This window comes from Rhinopithecus roxellana, chromosome 8 (genome assembly GCF_007565055.1).
Source record: "Rhinopithecus roxellana isolate Shanxi Qingling chromosome 8, ASM756505v1, whole genome shotgun sequence".
Classification (NCBI taxonomy): Eukaryota; Metazoa; Chordata; class Mammalia; order Primates; family Cercopithecidae; genus Rhinopithecus; species Rhinopithecus roxellana.
In genome coordinates this window covers 108,435,480-108,458,454 of record NC_044556.1, presented here as the reverse complement: position 1 = coordinate 108,458,454, position 22,975 = coordinate 108,435,480, and the positions used below count along the sequence as shown (strand labels likewise).

The 22,975-nt window shown below is 40.6% G+C and overlaps 1 protein-coding gene across 3 annotated transcripts; it reads right to left on the bottom strand.

The window, feature by feature from the left end:
* Window positions 1-4,082: 4,082 nt before the first annotated feature.
* Window positions 4,083-12,708, bottom strand: ZBTB18 (zinc finger and BTB domain containing 18). Of its 3 annotated transcripts, none has more exons than XM_030936050.1 (2): window positions 12,572-12,708; window positions 4,083-7,775 (listed from the first exon to the last, which is right to left on the bottom strand). In XM_030936050.1, the coding sequence occupies exon 2, from the start codon at window positions 7,759-7,761 to the stop codon at window positions 6,193-6,195; it is 1,569 nt and encodes a 522-aa protein (XP_030791910.1). In that variant the 5' UTR covers window positions 7,762-7,775; window positions 12,572-12,708; the 3' UTR covers window positions 4,083-6,192. The 3 variants fall into 3 exon arrangements, with proteins under 3 accessions (XP_030791910.1, XP_030791909.1, XP_030791911.1); XM_030936049.1 differs by lacking the exon at window positions 12,572-12,708 and adding an exon at window positions 10,122-12,050; XM_030936051.1 differs by lacking the exon at window positions 12,572-12,708 and adding an exon at window positions 8,363-10,078.
* Window positions 12,709-22,975: the final 10,267 nt, after the last annotated feature.

The following is a 22,975-nucleotide window of genomic DNA, read 5'->3' as shown; positions in this document are numbered from 1 at the left end:
AGAGTTCCAAAGACATGGTCCACAGAAAAGGTATATGTATATTTTGAGGTTGTTTTCAAAAAGAAATTTTAAGAGAGTTAGATAAAAAATCTAAATGCTCTCACTTTGATCAAAGATCATTTCAGAGCATTAGACATACAAAAATGTTAGGGTCTTTAACAATCGTCTCAAAGGCAAACTGCATTAAATATGATTTTTAAAATAAAATGAATGTATCCTGCTTTACAGTTTTAAGTAATATGTATTTATAAATCACACATGATAAGGATACATCCCTTTAAGCTGCCACATATCAAAAGTTAGCTCTGGTTTGCCTAGCATCCATAAATAAGATTATGCTATTCTTTCAAGTTCAGACCATTGTGTATGCATTATGTATTGAAACAACAAATGTAATCTGTCCTATGAATGTTTACCAATATTCAAATACATTTTCCAAGCTCCACTTCAAATTAACTACAAATATACCCTTTACAAACATGAATATTTGGGGCAATATGACTTTTTAAAATTCCTATGTAGTCATATTAACCATACATATTGACATTTAATAAAAGCTACTTGATTTAATGATTAACTACAGAGATTATAACAAACTGTAAATAAGTCATTTCCGTGAATGGACTCTGTCTGGGTGTCACAGGGCCTCTCAAAGCCACTCTAAATATCCTCACTGAAACTGTTACTGACTAATGTGCTACATTTTAAAGCCAAATGGGGTTTTCACTCCTTTCCTGCCAAACTAACTAGAGAATGCTCCTATAGCAAATTGCAAGCTTAACTGCAAACCCATTTCCAAAAATTAGAAAAGGAGATACCTTATTTGGCCATATGTGGCCCAAAAGTCAAGAAAAATTTTGGTTTTCAAAGAATTTTTTTTTTTTTGTAAAGTACCTACAGCTAAAGAAAAGTATCGTGACCACATAAACCTAGGAATTATGATGCACAGTAAGTCAGTAAATGTTAGAATCGAATCAGGAAAGTTACCTGGATAATTCATCCCTCTCAAAAAAAATGCTGATTTATTTCAAGTTCTTGAATATTTTTAGACAAATACTACTCCATGAACCTAAATTACCTGGATGATTAATTCAACAATTTATTTAGTGTAAGCAGATACAGTATAAAGTATTTAGACTTAAAAAAAAAACTTTTCATGCCATTGTTTCATTTCTGTGACCTCATCCTTTCTGACTACAGTGTTTTAAATTTGGAGTTTAGCTTCTTTCACGAGAATTACAAAAGTTAATTAGTAAAGATTTTTTTAAGGGGTTGGTTCGCAAAAATACTGAAAGTCTAATTTCTAAAGTGCCTCTGAAAATGAATATTTCTAAAAACCTTCCGTGTCATCAATAAGATCTGATTACTTTAGCTATCCTTTTATAATATTAAGGAAATGTAAGCAAGGGTGAAGGTCCTAGACATCTAAAATGTTTCTTTTTTATGGAAGTAAACCTACTCGGAGTCGAAAGATAAGTGGTTCTACATTTTAAACCAAGGGGTCATATACAAAGATATTTTGCCGTGTTTTTGTAGGCAAAGGTAGAAAAATTTTAACATAAGGGACAAAATCCTGTCAGTGTGATAAACTTGGATTACAGCCAAAATGAAACTCCTAAAGCTCTTTGCTTTTAAAAAATAAAACTATTCCTTTATTTTTAAAGATGGTATCTTTAACATTTTAATGTCAAGTAATTTCAGTGAAAAGGACGGAGCTTTCTCTTTGCTGCATTTCAAATTCACACACAATTCACTGTACCTTATCAGCAAATTCAAGCATTGCAACAAACAATTATAACAAAAATTTAGGTCAGTATCTACAAATTAAAATCTAAAATTATCTCAGTTTCCTAGTCAGAGCATGCGAAACTTTTCCTCGTTATAATGGAAATCACTATATGTTTTAAGAATGTTTAAAGCCTTATAGGAATAAAAATTGTTTTAAGCCTTATAGGAATAAAATAGTCATGCAATGCAGTAAAGTTTGAGGTCTTAAGACCATTAAAAAAAAAATCTTATCTGTGCAATGGGATTTCTTAAGTCAAGGCTTCAAAGAGTCCGTGTGTGTTTTATACGTAACATGTGGAAGTTCGAGATTTTTTAAGTAGTGCCACTTCTTGGTTAAAAAAAAAAAAAAAAAAAAAAAAAAAAAAAAAGATTTTTTGATGGTAGTTTGAAAGATTTACTTGGAAAATGAGTATTTTTGCCATTTTAATGTTACCTGTGCTAAAATGTTAATACAGTGTTCTCCTTTTTCCAGCCTTTCAATAACCTATTTGTAGATATTCATAAAAAATGTTAAAGAGAAACTCCATTTGATTCACCAATTAATCTGATAGCATAATTAACCAGAAAGGAAATCCGAAACTAGTATCCTTAACACTTTATACTTCTTGGAGCTTCCCTAGGGTACCCCTAGCACACAATGCTGGAACCACATCAATCTAGTCCATAATTGATTATCTAAAGGAAAAAGAACTTTTCAAAAGTAACTAAAACTATATATTTAAAATATACTTATGTATCAGCTAGATGTCAAAGGAGGGATCAGTTTTAATGGTTTCCAACATGATTACATGACAAATTAATTTCCTCTTTTAAATGTGGCAAATAAAGGATTCCTTCATTTCACTTATCAAATGTGGCAGTTTGCGTCATTAATATTCTGTTCTAGTTTTGCAAAGAAAGTTTTAAGAAGCTATTTCTTCCAAATCATTTCAAAATATTGTAAGTATATCCAGTTAAGATTGTTAAGATAATGTTCCTCACTTAAAATTAGATGTTAGTCCATGGAACTAAATTGTCAAGTAAACGCTCAACATCTTCAGGAAACTGTGAGATACTTTGACCAGTTACTATAGGAACTGAAAATAAAAAGTCCCCTTCCCTCCCTTTTTTATAAGCTTGTAACTGCTCAAGAAATTATTCTATGAGGGTCAAATGTACATTCCCCTTTCATGTGAAACAATATTTGGCTGGTTAAAAGCAAGGGTAAGTTACATACTTTAAAAATTGTTTTAGAAAAAAAAAAAAAGGCAGGGGGATGAAAATTAGGATTCCAAATTATGTTATACTTCGTGACAAAATCCCTGTGGCTTCCTATCCAAAGCCACCAGGTAGTTCGTAAATGGTATATTTTCAAACTTCAGACCTTATACCCCACTTATGTAGAGGTTAAAAATATTGACCTTACTATAGGCCATTGGATATAAACATAGTTTACCTTTGACAGTAATAATGTAAAATTTCATAGTCGTATTTCTATTTAAGGTTGGAAGTTGGAGACAAGCGCAGATTTACAAAACCTCTCTGTGCCTGCTACCTGACTGCTTGCACTCAGGGTTGTTTGCGACAATTCCCCTAGCATATCATCCGCATGTGTGAGCCTTCTGTCAGTTCCCTACCCAGGTCAACCAGCAATGTTTCTCACCCTGACGTGTACCCAACTGGGTACGCATAAAGTTGGGACAATCACAAAAAGTAGGGAACAGAATTCTTTTAAAGGTCCGTGTATTTAATTACATGTTTAAAACTGGAGAATTAAAACCTGGAAACTTTCGAGTTCTCACAGCAACAGAAAGGATGTCTATAGCTCATCGTGAACAATTGCATGCCTGCTAATTCAATTGCCTAGAATTCCAGTCATTAGCCAAGCAGTCTTCCAAATTAAAACATCCGGTCTCCTTCAATTTTCCACTTACACCAGAACACAGGAGAATAGATGTGACCAATCAACTTAGGATAAAATTACACATGAAAAGTGACTTATGGTATATATGGATGAGTAGTTGTACAGTGTATTTTTAAAAATCTATGTTGCCACGTAGTTTCATGATTCATGAGTTTCTAGGGAATTACCTCAACATTCTTGATCTAGATTGTGAAAATGGGTCACATTTTTTAAACGTGCATTTAGTATCTTCTTAAGTGACTAGAATGTTTGCACATTTTCCATTCGAGTGATTTAAGGCATTCTAATAATTTCATGAACTCCGATCACAATTGACATTAAAGATGCCAGCTATGATACATATTTAGAATCTACACACTACATAATCACAATAAAAAATACACACAAGAAATTCTCAGTTCATATAATTTATTGCAGTTAGCACACAGTTTAAAAATTCACCAACACACCAATAGTACAAAACTAAACAGCATTATAAGTTATTCCCCCCTCAGGAAAATAAAACATACTATGATTGTCAAAGCTAGATGTCAGTCTAAGTTTTAGAACAAAGGAAGAATGTGAAACTAAGAAAAGAAAAAAGCAATCACTCACAATGACCACAAAAAGAAAATCCAAAAGAAAGTCCGTTTTCTCACAGACATTGATTGTCTTCTCTAAATTAATAAAAATTATTTTAACATAAACTGTATTTAAAAAAAACTAGAAACTCTTCAAGTAACTAAAGATAATGCTCCAAGGCCATTTTCACAGCTTTTTTTTTGTTTGTTTGTTTGCTTTAAATGCCATTACAGCCAAATTAACACACATTTAACCAAATATTTCCAAAACAGTCCAGCAACACACAATGGAGTTTTCCATTCAGTATCTTAAGCACAAAAATAGGCTATGTTTACAGTAGTTAAGGCGATCAAATTTTAAACAAAAGCAATTAAAAAAAAAAAAGGGAAAAACAGCAAACGTTTTCCATGCTACTCCCATAGACCTTATTTGTAAGTGCAAGACAGGAAAACAAACACTGTGCAAAATGCTTTTGCCTTGCGTGCTGGTCATTAAAACCACACGTGAGGCTGCAGCCTCTGCTGCCGCAATCCACATAGTCTACTAACCCCCTTCCCCATGTCAATCAAGGCAGTCCAGTCCTTTCAGCCTGGGGCTTTTTCAGTCCATAGAATCTTTTCATGAGTTGGGGGTGGAGGGTGGTGGGTGGGGGGAGAGTAAGGGAGGGAGGGTAAGGAAGAAGGGGAGAAAAAGAAAAAGGGAGCAAACAAAAAAAAAAAAAAAAAAAAAGAGAGAGAATGACCTATTGTCAACTTGTGCAGTAGTTATTCTAAAAATGCTCAACTGGGTAAATGTGTACACCTAAACTCTGAGCTGGCATGGGTTTTGTGCAATTAGAAGTTTGTTATAAATGCACACTGCACATGCAAATCTTTAAGCCGTTTGTAAACATTTATATTTTCCTTGTTATGTAGCGAAGTTATCAATTTGCAGCTTAAGTTTTTATTCAGCTTAACAGTTTCAACTTAAAGACAGTGGGAAAGTCAATTTAAATTATATAAAATAAAAATAAAAACAGTGCATTTACGTTCTTCATAACACCAGTTTTTTTTCCAAATGGTGCTATTTTTCTAAGGAAATTAAATAATTTTAAACTCACTCGTTAAAGTTATACAATGCAAACAAAGACAAAAAATATATTGAAACTCATGCATTTCTGTAGCGTTAATATTTACTTTTCAAGACTCAACTAAGAGCATCAACACAACCTGTCAAGTTCTTTGACACCCCCCCAGCCCATGTAATCAATTACAGTATACAATAACAGTAATTCACATTTTTAAACACACAGTTCAACACTGCTGAAGCTGCAATATCCTTTTTCATCCCAAGCAAACCTTCACAAGACAGTGTCCCAGTGATCCCAGTGTACTTTCAGCATTTCTCTCACTGGGAACCGTCAGAAAACCAGAAGTTGCCACAGAAAGTTTTAAGTCAACTGCTTGTTTAAAAATAGATAATCCAGCATTTCAGAAATTTTCCATTTGGGTCTAAAAGCATTCAGGTTTCCAACAGCCAGAAAAAATTCATGCAATTTGAGACATATAAAGAGGCTAATAAAACTGGAGGGAATTTCTACTGAAAAAAAAAAAAAATTGTTGGGGGGAAAAAAGAGCTCAAAAGACAATGCAGTGTTGACAAAATGAAGCCATATGAAAGCATTTTGTGATAGGACGATTCGTTTAAAAGGTTCTTATTGGCTTACTTCCCCTACCCCCTCAAAGGAAAAACACCTCTCTATTCGGACTTGCTCTAAAGTTTCTTTTATCAGAATGCTAAATTAGTGAGATTCTCATGCTATTCTAAAGTGCAAAAACAAGTTAATATCCCAACTTTTTATTTCCAGGAAACAAGACTGCTTTTAGACCGTACCACAACTATATAGAGATCTATTTATATATATGTATATATATATATATATTATTTATATATATATAAAATTATTTCCAAAGTTCTTGAGAGCTATCTTCTAAGGTCCAGTCTCTGACAGTAGGCAAGCTCAGTGCTTCGCTTTTGACCGACAAGGAGTTCACCAACTCACAGTGGAACTTGCGAATGTGTCTGTACAGGTCCCCGGACTGCGTGAACCTGCGCTCGCACCACTTGCAGGCATGCGGCTTCTCGCGGGTGTGCACCACGGCGTGGCGGCTCAGGTTGTGCGAGTACTGGAAGCTCTTGCCGCACTGGGTGCATGTGTAGGGCTTCTCCCCCGAGTGAGTCCTCTCGTGGCGCTTGAGGGTGTACATGCAAGAGAAAGTCTTCCCACACAGCGAGCACGTGGGCACGTTGACATCGGCGGCGGGCTTGCTGCGGATGCCGTCCTGCTCGCGGAAGTGTGTGCTCAGGTGGATCTGCAGGATGTGGGGGCTGGGGAAGACCTTGTTGCACAGGGGGCACATGAAGATCTGGCCCGCGGGGCTCAGGATATTGGAGACGTAGGGGAGCAGACTGCTCTCCATGCCCCCCTCCACCTGGACACGCTCGCTCTCTGGGGTCATCATCTCATCATCACTGGCTTTGTCCTCCCGGTCCAGCTCCCTCAAGACCGAGTCCTCCCTCAGAGGAGCCAGATGGGCCGGCTCATACTGTACCCTGTTATTAGTGCTCACACTTTCTTTCACAGTGCTATGTTCCATGTCATAGTCATTAGTGCCAACATCACTCTCATCACAGGAAGCCTCTTTCTCCACCTTCACCTGCACCAGGTTGCTTCTCAGCACGTCCTGTGAAGAGAAATAAGAGCTGTTCAGATTTTCAACTCCTGAAAGGCTGGACTTGACAGACAGGTCCAGCACACAGTCAACATCTGCCGAATCCCTCACGGAGGTGACAGACCTCTGGGACAAAGACTCTGTTGAGCTGCAGGGGCTGGCTACTGTTTTTCCAGCTGCTGTGGCGTGTGGCTCTGCCTCTCCGCCAGCCTGGGGGATGCCTGCTGAGTCTGAGGGCAATCGCATCCACATGTTCCCAGGCTCGGCCGCCAAGTCCCTTTTGCTGGGCAGGATGTTCAATTTTTCATCTTCTCCTTCATCTTCATCACTGGGCAAATCGCCTGCCATGTGGCTGCTGCCATCGGAGAGACTCTCCACTTTGTCCGAACAACTTGAAGCATCTTCTTCCTTTTTGGTGCTGTCTGCCTCCGTGGTAGCTTTCTCTTTCAGCTTCTTTTTGCAGACTTTGACAATGTCATACATGTGGAGATAACTGGCAGCTGCTAGCACGTCTTCAATGGGCAAGTCTTTGAACTGGAGTTTCCCTTCATACATGAATTCAAGCAGGAGAGCGAAAGCGGGGGCTGTAACAATGTCGCTGTTCAGATGAACAATGTCTCTTTTGTCCAGCTGGTCCTTGTAAAAGAGGTGGAAATACATGCTGCACGAAGCCAGTACAGCTCGGTGCGCTCGGAACTGGGCATCTCCCACCAGAACAGTGCAGTCACAAAGAAAACCCTGGTGTCTCTGCTCGCTCAGACACTGCAGCAAATGTCTACTATGGTCTGGAAACTCCATACTGTCTTCATAACCTGGGGAGAGAGGAATTTCTCATTAGAGCCTGGTCAGGAACAACTTTTCAGTGCTCTAGTCCCCATATAAAAAAATTAATTCCGCTTTGGCCGCCGTGGTACATGTCCCTGAATTTCAATCAGGCTTATGACCCAGCACTACCAAATCACACGGACGAGACCTAAACGCGAGAAGGAAAACGTGCACTTTCTCAACTCCTTACCCCCGCCGGACAGCCTCCGACGCATCTCCATCTTCCCTGAACCCAAGCTTTCAAAGCCTTCCTTTAACTACAGTCTCTCACTAAGAATAAGAATTTAGATCTCTTTCAGAAGAAATTTAACTAACTCTATTTATCAAATTATGTCCTACAAAACCTACAAAATAGCTTTAATTTCAAAGGAAACAACTCATATAATAAACAAAGAAAGTCCCAAACATATCCTGGAACATACAAGAAAACTTGTTCAACCATCCTTTTCCTTTTATTACTTTTGCTACTTGACTGTACTTAGAAAGCACAGTTTAAACACACACACACATTTGGCTGATTCAAGAAAAAAAAATGAAATAGCATAATTAGTCCAGAAATTAGCAAACAACTTACTTTTAAAGTCAGAGTGGTACAACAAAAGCCCTGTGTATAAAAACAGATGTTAATGCCTTCAGATTTGCAGGTACAGCACACATGTGCGAGATCAGGAGCTGCACCAGCAGATGGAAAAGATCATCTTTACTATGAACAAATCCAAAGATTTTTCAAAATGAACTGAGAAAAAAATTGTTGTATTTCTTCATAGAAACTGTACTTTTAGAATATTAGGAACCAGAGGGGCTTTATTTAACTCTGAAAATTCTCATCTAAACTTTGATCCGTTGCAAGGCAAAATGAGTTTCCTATTAAAATTAATTCTAACTTTTAAAAATAAAGGCATATAATGCTTAAATAAAACTCAGAAGCTTTACAGGTTCAACTTTTTTTTTTTTAAAGCCTTTTTAGAAAAAAAGAAACTTTATTTCCCCCCCTGGTTCTGCCTTACCTCAGCCAACAGAAAATACTTTGTTTCAGTATAATTTGATATATTTTTGTTTTCCCACTAGCGTCTATTCTTGCAAATATTCATCATTGCCCTGGTTTTCTGATGAGGGAGAGTGAAATGGACGGAGGGGAGAGGCAAAGATGTACAAAGGGTCAGAATTCAATTGCAGTGGGTAAACTCCTGAAAAAGAAAGACCCGACTTCCCCTTTCCTGTGACCAGAAGCAAGGCTCCACACCACCCATCTCAGCAAGTGCATTTTGGGAATAGATACACTTAATTTAATATTCAGAAATTACTTCCCTTCTTATTCTTCTTCTACACTTTGCCCAAGACAGACTAAAACTTTATCCTAACCCCAAATACATTCTGCAAGATGCCACTGCTAGAATAAACTAAGATTTACAATACAATCACTTTAAGTGCCCCACAGCTAACATCAATCCTAATCCTTGAGAAGGCTAAAAATAAAGATTGGAGGGCAGCTCACAAGGTAGCCGTGATCAAATTAGGAGGCTGAGAGGACAGAGAGGGACGAAGAAGGAAGCTTATAAACATCTGATCCAGCTGACTCTGGCCATATGGCAGCTGCTGCCCAGATAAAGAGATTAAGAATAGAGGAGTGCGATTACAGCTGTCTGGCCAATTCAGGCAGCTCAAATCTACAAGTTCTAAATTAGTCGCTAACACAAAAACTCCTGCAAATAATTATTGTTATGCTGAAATAAAAGATCTCTTAAATATATATTTGAAAGAGAAGTGAGGAAACCAGTCAAACTATTCTCCTGGGGACAAAAGTTTTTTTTTTCTTCTTCTTCTTAAAAACCTTCAGTTTCAAAAGCACTACAGCTGTATGTTTCAGCAGTGCTGCTCAATGTTTTGAAGAATAAAGTTTCACAGTGGAATTAATTACACAACAATCTAGCTTCTTAACTAGAATAATCTTCTCATATAAGTTTGAATGCTGGATTCCAGACAGTTTAGTATTTCCCCACCACCACCATCCCAGTCAAATCTAAATAGCAATGAACAACAAAAAAGCATTTTAATCCAACGTGATTTCCAAAAGCAGTATTTTAAAGCCTTTCTTAACATTTCAAAACTTGACATATTTCTGTGTATTAAAGTTATTTACTCGCTCAAGTAAAAGGGATAAAAAATTAAAACTAAACAAGCTCAAGACTTTCAACTCCAGTAAGATGTTCATTTAATACTCAATTTCATATATTATTCCTAAACTGGGTTAGAAAAGTAATGTGATTTTTAAAATTAAATAAACAAAACACCAAAACAGAAATATGCTCAATCTAATCTCTTGCTACTCCTACCTTTAGGACACATAAACCTGATTAAGTCCTTTCCTCTGAGTCCTGCTGGCTCCAGGTCTGTTACATCGGTGGAAAAAAAGCAGACTAAGAGAGACAGATGCAAAGTGGAGATGATGTTAGAGAGGAATGAGATACCTTCTCCACCACAGATCCGCACACACTAACTCCCTGTCTGTGTGTTAGAATAAAAGGCTGAGGGATGGCAGGCTGTCAGCTGCTCTGACATCATGTTCAGATGGAAATGCTACCTCCAGCTGTGCTCCTTTTAATGCCATATGCTACTCCTCTACACTCCTGCCACCAGCTTTTTCTTAGGAGAACTTTTCTCTTCTGTTAGTATAAACAAAATACTTCAAAGTCTTCCTTTTTTTCCAAACTTTCTAACAGAAGAAATTGAAAAACTCAGCATATGGAGTTCTACTGTATTTATGGAATAGCAACACTTCTGTCTTAAGTTGGTGGACTGGCTTACATACTGACAGCACACTCAAGCCACGGTGCTATTCAGGAAATCCAGATACACTTTTATTTAACTCCAACGTTTAGCTTCTAAGGCAGTTTAGGGATATTTTTAAACCAACCCATTTGACATCTCCAGTCCCATTTCAACATTATTACCGCACTTTTTTTTCTGCTGAGATAATGGTATACATGTCTCAAATGTTGGCAGACTTCTTCAGAACCATTACTTTGGACTGGTTCACTTTATTATTTCACTCTTATTTAATTACTTATCTACAACTACCTTCTCAGAAAAATTTCTTACACTGCCACAGTCAATGCAAATTTCAATTCTCAGTACCAACAAACTGAAACTGCACTTTCTGAAATCCTGGAAAGTACTTCAGTTCAACGAGACCAATTAATAAACTGATACAACCTGCTACAGTCACTTAAAATGAATGCTGCACCTGCATATCTGATCTTTCTGCTCAGAAAAAGCAGAACCTTGCCTTCCCCTTGATCTGTGTCCCTTAACAATCTTTTTTTGTGGTGGGTGGGGGGTCACTCTGTAATGTTTAATGATCACAAGAAAATCTTTGTGTGGGGGGAAGCCAGGTCTAGTTAGTTTGAGAACTTTTCAGCCAGAGTTTGTGGGTCTTTTCTAAAAGCTGATGAAACTGTAACGCGACCCGGGCTGGGCTGACCGGTGCCGGGCAGGGTGCTGCGACATCTCTGAATGTCAAATACATCTCCTCAGACTCTTGGGAGGGCGAGGGGTAGAAAAGGAACTGGGGCCTGAGGCGTCAGCGTCCCAGCCCTGGTGATAACCACTTCGTTCCCATTAGAAAGCCGTGGAGGGGAGTTAAATAGTAACAAAACCCGACGACTCTGTCCTGTCCTCCTCGCTTTCCCAAAGTCACAAACCTAACTTTCTCCAACTTTGCGGTGAATGACATAATTATGAACGCTTAGTCCAGGAGACATCCTTGGGCGATCAATTTCTTCCCAGCCACACCACCTATTCTCCACAAATGCCCTCGCCCCATTCCAATATATCAGACATTAATCACCCCATTTACCCAGTGGGGTAGGGGGTGAGTGACAGTTTAATGAGTCCCAAGCACCGCAATGGGCCAGCGACTCCCACTCCACAAATCAACCCCTTCACGTCTCGCTACCGCGGATCCACAGAGATTTTGTGAGGTTGGGGTTTTGTTTTTCAGAGAGGTGGGGGCGGGGATGCCGAGTGAGGAAGCAATGCAAATCTTTACGTAGTTCGCCGTGCATAAAACACACGGGGAAAGAGGAAGGTTAAAACCACAGGGAAGGAGGTGGAGGGCGTAGAGCCGGTGCAGCAGGAAAACACCTTCAATAACAGAGGAGAAAACAGACCCGGGTCACGGCAACAACAAAAGAAAAGTCGTAAGAAGCAGCCAGCGGGAGGAGGGTGGTTGCTACCGCTTCCCCGACGCCGCGACGCGCGAGCCCCCGGGGCCTCCGGGCAACTGCACCAGCCCGGGAGGGCCCCCTCCCCTGCCGGCCTCCTCCCCCGGGCGCCACTGCAGCTGCACCGGTCCCCGGAGCCGCGGCCGTCCCGGGCGCCACTGCAGCTGCGGCGGATCCCAAGCCCCCTCCCCCAGCCCGCCGCCCTCCGCACCCGAGAGGCGCCACCGCAGCTGCACCGGCCAGGAGCCCGCCCCGCGCCGCAGCTGCACCGGCCCGCGGGGGCGCGGCGCGGAGCCGGGAGCCCGCACCCCGCCCGACCCCGCAGCTGCAGCGGCCCGTCCCCGCGGCCGGGCCTCCCGCAGCTGCGCCGCCCCCCGCCGCCCCAACAGCTCCAACCACACAAACTAACTCCACTCGCGGGGGCGCCCCCGGCCCGGCCCGCCCTCCGCCCGCGCCGCTCAGCCGGCCGGGGCCGCACAGCTGGCGCCCCCCGCCCGCCGGGGTGCCGGGGCGCGGAGGGGGCGCCGGGTCAGGGGCCAGGGGCCGGCGCCGGGACTCACACGGAGCGGCCCTAAGTCACCGCGTCCCCGCCGCCGCCGCGTCCTCCGCCTCCTCCTCCTCCTCCTCCCGGCCGCCGCCGCCGCCGGACTTGGTGGGCTTCCTCCGGCTCTTGCCCCCCTCCCTCCCGGCCCCCCCGCCCCCCAATCCCGGCTCCGTCGCCCGCTCCCCCCCCGCCCCTCCCTCCCGCCCACCCCCGCTGGCAGCCGGAGGAGCGCGGCGGAGCGAAGAGGGCCCCACTCTCAACGGCTCCCCATGGCAGCAGCCCAGCGGCGGCCGCAGCCTGCCAGACACAGCGAGGGAGCGAGCGAGGGAGCGAGCGCGGAGCCGCCGGGCAGGGTGGGGGGGCGGGGGACGGGGGGGGCGGGCGCGGGGGAGGGGAAGGGAGGGGGCGGGAGGACGCACCACGCACGCACGCGGCGGCGCCGGCCAGATGTTCCCCCCACCCTCAGTCCGCCCCTCTCCTTCCCCTGCCTCCCTCCCTCCGGGCGTTGGGCTTCTGCGATTGACCGAAAGCGGCTGGACCGGCGCTCCCCACCCGCCCCCAGCCCTCAGACTCCTCCAATGGGAGGGCGGCTCTTCGGGAAGGCGGAGGGGGTGGCGGGCAGTCGTCGGACTGACAAGGGGGCTCAGCCAATGGGGATGGCGAGCTGGAGCTGCCCTTCCGCGCGTGCCAATCGCAGGCAGCAACTGTTGGGGTGGGCGGGGCTCGGGCGGGCGGGGCCCCCGAGCGAAGAGGCGCGGGGCGGAGTCCTCGGGCGCAGCGGCGGTGGCAGCAGCGGCGCCCCTCTGGGTGACTTGGCCGTGAGAAAGTGAAAGGAGCCCGCAGGCGGCGGCGACAGCTGCGCTGGGAGGGGCTTGTTTCCAGGCTCAGAGGCCCCGCGCACTCTGGGGGTGCGGAGCGAGCTTTTCGGTGTGCACCGTGACGACCACAAATACACTTTTAAACGTAGTGGGGCTTGGCTGCTGCGAGTTACGCAGGTATCCTGGAGAGGCAGGGCACCCGGGGACACGGATGACTCGAGGCCCGCTTCGGGTGTCTCTCTCTGCTCCCTCCCGTGGGGGTGACGACGCCCGGGTCCCTCGCCTGCCCGTGCGCAGGGGAGCGGGACCGAGGAGCGCTCTCCCTCCGTCCTGCGGCGTCCCGCGCCCAGGTGCACATCGGGGAGCTGGGGACGTGAGCAACTCAGGCAGTTTCTGGGAGCCGTTCTTACGTCATCATGTCACGGGCAGAACAGGGCAGAGCGCCTGCCTTTCTCACAAAACCCTCCTGTCCCTTGTGTACTTACACTGTTACAAGTAAAGACTTCCCCAACTGACCAAATTTTAGAGCATTACAGTAAAATTGGTACTTGCAGATGCCTCAGCTTGATTCCTTAATTGATACGTATCTAGCCACAGCTTTAAACTGCCGAGGGACGTTGTAAGACTGCTGTGTCGCTTTTCTTTCCTTCAAATAAACTTTTACTCGGTACCTGTTCTTGGCAATTAAACTGCGTTAATCACAGCCACAAAGACGTGGAACTGTCTGCCGTCAAGAAATTGGAAATCGTGTTGAGGCAAGAATTACAAGTAAAAAGTTGAATAACAAGTGGTGGGGGAGGGGGAATGGCTGAAGAAAATAGAAAAAAAACAAAAAACAAAAAACCCAACTTGATAGAGAGGAAGTCAGTTCACTAGTAATTGTCTAATGAAATGTGTTCAGTCTTTGCTAACAGAACCCAGACTGGCAAGCCTGTTGCTAACCAACTTGCCAGGAGACCTTTCAACTGGGCAAAATGTGCTTTCACTTTGTTCCAGGTCAAATGGGTAAAGTAGCTTGAAAGTATTGTGTGGGCAAATCAGACATGTTGAATTGCTAATGAAGTAAAAACAGGAGCAGACAGAATTCCTGGAACTGAAATAGCTTTGGGATATCTTGTTAGAAACAGTAGTGATGTGTCTACTTTTTTCTCAACCCTCTACGCTCTCTTGATTCATCTCTGAGGTCAAGGATATCCTGTGAGAACTAGAGTTTTTGTATTCCATGAAGGCTATTGTTGTATCTGTGCTGTCGATGAATTCTAGGTCTTTTCAGTCTAGCAGTAGAAGGCCCAATTTCAGTGTGACCTGTTTCAAGGTAGGGAATAAATGTTATTCACGGATGAAATATACAGGCACACAAAATGAGATGTGAAAAGTGCATGTTTCACCAACAAATTCAGGGAAAAAAATGTTTGCATTATCAAAGCTGTTTCTCATCTACTAAAAGTTAAAATTAAGGAGAGTGACAGATCTCTAGATGAGTAGACATAAAGTAATTGATAGTGTCAGGATATTGAACAATTCATGAAAATATTAGGACACTCATTATCTCCAAAAACCTTAGAAACTCAGCACTACTGCATCTAAAGCCAAGGCATAGCTGTAACAAAATGTTTTATAGAATGTACCTACAAGTGGAATAACAGCCCCAAAGATGTGCAGGAGGAGACATTGCTACATCAAAAACTAACGTGTGTGTGTGTGTGTGCGTGCGCACTGTGTTTCCCTAACAGCCATTACTAGAATCCATTTTGGGAACTGAGCAGTGTGGCCAGGAAATATAGATTAAATGGATATTTAAGGAAGCAAGTCTGTTGCCCCTCAATTGCTACAACCATTTTATCCAGAGTGCCATAGTGTGACTGTCTTTTATGCCCTTTTTTTCACATTTAAATAAATTGTTTTTACTCTCTTTGTTTTAAACTGTCTTATAAACTTATTGTACAAATGATACTTTTAATCCTTTGGAAAGTTATCACCATGAAAATTGTAAATAAAAGTAGGCTGATATCAGAGGAGTCGTAATACAGAATGAGTACTATTTTTATTTAATGCCCATTGGAACCATGGAAGGTAATAAGTCAAAGTCTAAATATCCCCTCAGGTAAGCACCTCAAAGTAGGGTGTTTACCACGATATAACAGGCTTAGCAAATTACCATGACGCAAAGCTACTTGACAGAGTTTGTCATTTTTTGTTTGTTTGTTTTTTAGCTAATAATCTATACTTCTGTCCTGCCCCCCACAGTGGGGGGGGAAAGGGCAAAAAGTATACATTCTAAGCTCTTGGGAAAAGATACCATACTTTCTCTTGGGAGGAATCCAGTCCTGTACAGTTCCAGTTAATCCATACTTTTCTAGGTGTCCTGAAATTAAAAGTGATACAAATGAATCCTCCTTGCCAGGGAACAAGTTTTATGTGCTAATAACATATTCATTTCAACTAATAACAATTTGATAGTATAAAATGTTGATGGATCAAATAAAATTTAATTTGATGAGCAACTCCATAAAATGAAGGTCTGACTTTCAAGTGTGAACCACAGCTCAAATCTCTGAAAAACCTCAGTGTTTTTATTACACTTTATGCAATAGGTCACATTGAAAAAGTTATCTCAGAAACTAGTTTTTGGACATTGATATTTTATAAATGTATTAATTTCATATAGGAATGGGATTTTTCTTTAAAAATTAGGGAGGCAAACAATAGTAAAATAGCAGGTATTTGAAGGTATTATATTGATAATATAGTAACTATAAAATCTAACAAAATGTAAGTAGAGGTGAACCTGATTTTGAACCTAGAGAGGAAAAAGACACTAAACTGGAAAGTTTGTTCAAGCTTCTATTAAGCCCACTCATTTTCAATATCAGCGCATACATGAAATTCTATGAACTTATTTAGATTTGTTCTCTCTGTGTCTCTGCCTCTCTTCTGGCATGTGGAAATGAACAGGTTGATACCGTCTAAAGGGAAAAGGAAACACTGAAACGCAGTTGAGACAGTGATTTAAAAAAAGTAAATGAACAAACCAGAACACACATCACAATAAAGTGGACGGGGAGCGTATTTTATATAGCATCTTTCTTAAAATGCGTATTTCATGCATTTATAATTCTCTATAATATATTCTAATCTTATCTATAAAATATATTCATAATTCTGCAAAGCACATTCTATGTCAAATCATTCCCTGGGTTATAAATTCTATGATACTTGAATCTATTTATTAAATTCCTAAACTGTGGTAAGCCCTAAATTGGAGATAATTCAGCCTGATTCTCAGCCCTGAAGACAGAAATAATGGTATAAACTCTTGATGAAAAGTCCTTAGCAGGTTTGCAGCAGGCATTGGTGGTATACCAATGAAAGCAGAATGAATCTACACCACTGATTCAAACCTGCTGAGGCTTAAGGACAGAGAGGAGCAAAGGATACAGCCTCCCTAAAACTCTTTTTCCTGTGTAGCCAGTTTTTTGTTGCTTGCTGTAAATCAGTGCTTTTACAGACAGCATAATGGCTGAAGGAGGCCAATAGTTCAAGCTTGGTTGGGACTAAGACAGGCCACTTCAAATAATTTAGGAAAAAAGCAAGGAGGTATTTCAGTAACCACCCAATTCACAACCGTCTTTTCATTCTTTCTCTCTCCCCTCTATCTCCTCCAGTCTCCCCATAAAATACATCATACCTTACAGCATATGGAAGAAAAACATGCACACAATGATGGCTTTTCTAGCTCACTTTGTGCTATAAATATATTCATCATTCACTTTGTGTATAATCCCAGGCCACTTTTGAACCCCAGGCTGGCTGGCTTCCTTGCTACACAGAATGCCTTTGTGTCATTCACTGGTGGGAGTTCAATCAGTTAAAAATTATTTAAAGGCTATCCTAAACAAAACAAATTTCTAAAGGCAAGTCTACCATCCTTAAAAATCACATGCCTTCAAATACCACATGTTGGAGTTCATTTGTGGTGTCGAAGGCTGCATTACTTTGGATAATTAAAAGATGCACTCATTTCATCTGTGGGCTTTTTAAGATTTACCATTTAAAACAACCCAACTAAACATGTGACTTCCGGATGAGTAAATTCTATTGAAGAAGGATTTAATATGAACCTTTGATATTCAGAACCTCTTCTTCAATAATGGAAGTCTTCAGGGGTATCAACTGTGCTTAAATGTTGTACAATATTAGTAAATAGAAGTTGTTTTGTTCAAAATGAGAGGATAAAACTTCTAAATATTTGAATACTAATACTCTCACTTGTATTAAGTTGCTTAAATTGGAGTTTGTAGAAATTCAGGTTGCAAATGAACTTAGAAAAGGTGAAATGAACAGAACAAGAGAGGTTACCAGATAATATTGATGCCTCACACCTACTGTGTGTTAGTTGCTGTGCTTCAGACCCAAAGATTCAAACAGCATGTCTGTCTGCATTCTCCTCCAGGGAGAGATTTTTCCTTTCCTTTTGTGCTTGCTTCACTCTTGAGTGCAGCACCTTCTTGGATTTAAACCAGCAGAAAGGAAAATGATAAATCTAGAAATTATTTACTAAGAACTTAGTATATGTTAGAGAAACAGGAAACTGCATTATTATGGTTCTTGTTAAATCTCCACCACGTGCTAGGTGCCAACAATACATGAAATGGTATCATTCCCTCTTATATCTTCATTATGTATATATAAATGTCATTGCGAATCCACTGGACAAAGATGAGATTTCATTTTTCTTTCAGTGACTAATATGTTGCTGATGCCTGATAAGTTTTTACCAATCCTAACTACTGTAATAAGATAAAATTGTCTTAATACAACTCTTTGGTTATAAAGAAATTCTATAAATTTAACACAAAAGTCTTGATACGTACCAAATTCAGACTATTCCCGGTAATAAGAACAGACAGAAGGTTAAATCTCACTCCAGAAATTTACTTCGCCCTTAGCAATAACATGCAACTCAGGAAGTTACTTCTCTTACAAAGAACTAGCATTTATGCCTAAGACTAAAATGATTATTTTTGAAGTACCCATTTTACAATGCAAATGTGTATCTAAATTAAACTCAGTAAAAATAAGCATTTTAAATTGAAGCTGCAGTAATAGCTTTATGGGAGACAATAGGAAAAGTGGTTCTTGAATATGAACTCAGAGAACACACATTTCACATTCCTTCTAGGGGCCTGGAAGCTTTCTTTGTTCTCTGTCTCTGTACATAAATGCATTGTGACATGGTTTAACTGAAAACCTATTGCTCTGAAGTCACTTTATACAACTGAGGCTGCTCAGCAAGGTCATGGCAAAAAAAAAAAAAAAAAAAAATTGGGGTTCAAAAAAAGAAACCAGACTCATAACTGGTCTGCAATGCCATGCCATACCTTAGCACTTGGGATATGGGACAGATGCAGGAACACAGGCTCACTAAAACAGACGGTGACAAGAGACTGTGTGACAGAGACACATGCACAATAGGGCATTTTAGACAGAGACAAACGACAGAGTAGAGCAATATATGGGACAAGAGCTTTATAGGGACGAGAGGGCTGTGAAGAATGGTGAGAAAATGGTGACAGTATAGAAGAAGGAAAATGGAAGAGGGGGAAAGAGAAGGAAAGATCCCAGTGGGAAGTGATCTACAGTAGAGGCCATGGTGGTGGTGATGGTGCTGCTAGAGTTGGTGGTGGCAGCAGCAAGGTAAATAAAGCAGAGATGTGAATACTTCTTCCTGGCTCTGCTGATGTATGCCACTATTTTTTGTCTTGCAAATTACTCTTAAATAATACTTCATGAAATAGCTGGCCCCAAAGTAAAGAAGACTAGAATATACTCAGTTGATTTTGCCAAGAGATCACTTGATAAAAGAATAAAGAATTTTTAAAAAATAATGTCGGCTGTACTCAGCATTTAACTCTTTCCAGACATGAGGTTGCTACAATCAGGGCAAGGCGTGTGTGTGGTGTGTGTGTGTGTACTCACATGCACACTCATATACCTAAGTCACTAGTTTGGCTGGTTTTTCTGGTAAGATTGGCTTAATATGAACTAGATTTTTCTTAATAGAGATAAGAATTTCATAGCACATTCATTGCGTAGTTTTAGGTTGACCTTATAGGGAAATTGGAGGTATGTGTTGACATTTCATTGAGTAATTTGAATTATATGTTAACCTAACTAATCACATTTCGGAAATAAATTCATTCCTTTAACAGCCACTGAATCCCTGTCATGCATCAGGCCTGGTTGGAATTACATCAGCCTCTGTACAAAACATCTGGCCTGGCTCATCACCAGATGCATGAACTAGCATTGGAAGGAAACACTCTTGAACTACTTTGATAAAGTGAACCAGAAAAATTCCCATAGTCAAAGATACCCACTCTGTTTTTTTTTTTGTTTTGTTTTTGAAAAGGAGTCTTGCTCAGTTGCACAGGCTGGAGTGCCCTGGCCCAATCTCAGCTCACTGCAAGCTCCGCCTCCCTGGTTCACGTCATTCTCCTGCCTCAGCCTCCCGAGTAGCTGGGACTACAGGCGCCCGCCACCACGCCTGGCTAATTTGTTTGTATTTTTTTAGTAGAGACGGGGTTTCACCGTGTTAGCCAGGATGGTCTCGATCTCCTGACCTCGTGATCTGCCCATCTCGGCCTCCCAAAGTGCTGGGATGACAGGCGTGAGCCACCGCGCCCGGCCTCTGTTTTTTGTTTCCTGTCTTCCTTGGTGGGATGTAAGTCCCTCAGGATGGGGACTCTTTCTATCATAATATCCTTAGCACCTAGAATGGTGCTTGGCACATAACAAACATTCAAGAAATGTTCTAGGAAGGGAGGGAGGGAGAGAGAGAACAGAAGGAAGGAAGAGAGAGGGCAGAAGAGAAGGAAAAGAGAAGGGAAGGAGGGGAGAAGGGAAGGGAGATAGTGAAAAGAAATAACTTACACCTTTGTTTTTTCCAAGGCTAGTGGGAATAGCAATGCTTTACATGTTCAATTGTTCCCTTTAAACTTGGGATGAAGGAGAGCTTATTATGTAGACTACCACAAAGGCATCTATTTACTTTTTTGGGGTGCACTCTGACCCAACCTAGAAATATCCCCAGATGGATATGGTAGAGACTTTACTCCTGGGAGAAGCATAGCAATTCTTTAGGATATAGAAGAGGTATTTCATCCTTGAGGCATTTTAGAGGTAAGTTATTCCTCAAACATCACTTATAGGCATAAGATGTGTTGTTATTTTCATTACTTGGAGGAGAATGTTGAAATGGAATGGCTAAGTGACTTGTCCAAGTCCCCAAATTAAGATTGGTGAGTTGCAGAGCTTGTTCATCAACAATTCACTAAGTCATTTTTCTTCAGATATTTAGGCCACTCTGAAATCAAAAGAAAAAACTCTATTGTTTTTAAACAAATTAGAATCTGCCATGCTTTGAAAACGCACAGTCATTTGGGTGTTTATCTTTGAGGATACATCCATGATCTCCATCGAGCCACATAAACGAGCTAAAAATATAATGAAAGGAATTATTCCTGACTTTTCAAGTGCAGCCTCAACTACAGACATATGCTATTGGTGGATATAAATGAAGATACCTCCAAGCAAGAAATGTTTTCCCTTTCTGTAGGTCCTATTAAGACAGTAGGGTCCTAATAGCAGTAAATTTGGTGCAGAGGAATTGATAAAATTATATATTTGGGTGCATCCGGTGACTACGAGAGATAAAAGATTATATTTTCATTTGCATGGTTTGCTGGGTTTTATTTGGCAGATATAATAACACAGGCTACGCAGAACCCATAAAACAAAGTGAGAACAGCAGCTCATTTGGTGGCAAAATGTAATGGTTGTAGCTAAGGGGCTTACATAATTCATCTCAAACCCTTATGCCTGTATTTATTGTTGTTTAAATGAAAATTAAACTCTTACGGCCATAAGGAGGGATCTGGTCAGACATTTGATTGAGATCCCTTCTTCTTACACAGCTTCTGAGATGATCAGTCTGTGACATTTACAAACAGCTACAGAAATATTCTAGAATGAACATACTTTACCTAAGCACGCTAGGATGTCATTCTTCAAATCCTGCTTCCCTAAACAACTCTAAAACTCCCACAGAAAGTGAGTGGAGAGAGAGGCCCCGTTTGTTATTCTGCCTTGGAATTTCTAGTTCAACTCAGGGCAGTTGTAAGCTATGGTTAAGAGTTAATGTTTAGTATCAGATAACATTTGGTATAATACTTTAGCAGGAGGTGGGGGCTAGAGGAACAATACAAAGGAATGACTGAGACGTGATATTGGCCCAGACCATTTCACACAAGTGTAATGTCTTTTAGTATTATTTAAAGTATTCGTATTATATCATATTGCTAAAAGAATATTTTTAAGGACATGATTTTTTTTTATCACTTTATTCTTATGTTAGAAGAGTGGAAATTTTGACTCTCAATTGTGCATACTCTAGACTATGGATTTTGCTTTTTGGGGGGAGGAATTTTTTGTTTTAGAGAATCAGACTTGAAATATAGTTTGTTAAAGAGAAATCTGTACTGTATTATTAAATGCACATCTGGATAAGGTTTTAAAATATCAATGATTATCACACCAATTTAGAGAAAATGGAATGATGTGGCTTAAAACAGTTGTGTAAAATATCATGACATTTTTATTTTCTGCAGATCTCATGGAGGTAACTAACAGATATAATATTAATATATAAACATATAATAATTAAAATTAACATTAATGCTAGATACAAAAGTTTAGTATTATGGGGCTATTGGAATATTTGTCATTAAATTAGTCTTAAAAGCTATAAATTAACTCTTAATCATTTTTTAAAATGACCAGCATACCCTCTCTATAGTAGTTATTTAGGTATGAAAATAAATAAATACATATGCCCTAAATTTTATCTGCCATGAGCAAGTACACATGGGCTATTTTGGAAACTGGGTTATCTCTTTTGATTTTAGAACTTCTTCATTATTTTTAGGTAAATCAATATGGATATTAAAGTGATTAGCTCAAACTTTCCAAATTTGGAAATTTTATGCCATTCAGGTTATTACTGTATACATACATGAACCAATTTTGGAAGGAAAGAGAAATACAACAAGAAAGTTATTTTAAACCATAATTCAATGCAAGTAAATAACTCATTTTCTAAATAATGAGATAATTGACAGAATTCATTCTCCTTTGGTAGTAAGCTCAAGCAGTTTGTGTGCATGAAAAAGAGAGAAAGAAAGCATGAGAAAGAGAGAGAGAGGAAGCAAAGCTTTAATTGAATATTCCTCAAGTTTAATAGGAATAAACTACAAGCAAAAAAAAAAAAAAAATCAAGGAACATTAAAAAACAAATAGAATAGTGTATATTTTCACTTGAAACAAAAGTGTTCTTCTCATATATTATAGTCTTGCATATTTATTCTGTTCAGGAAGATGTTTCTTTGCTAACTCATATTCATCTTTCAATCAGCTGGTTTGATGGCCTTCCAGAGGCTGCAGGGAAGATCTGACAAGTGGAAAGAAAATAAAGGTAAGTAAACCCTGATGAAGAGAATTTCAGAAAGAGAGAGAAAAAAAAGATCCAAAAGGTTGGGGGGAAG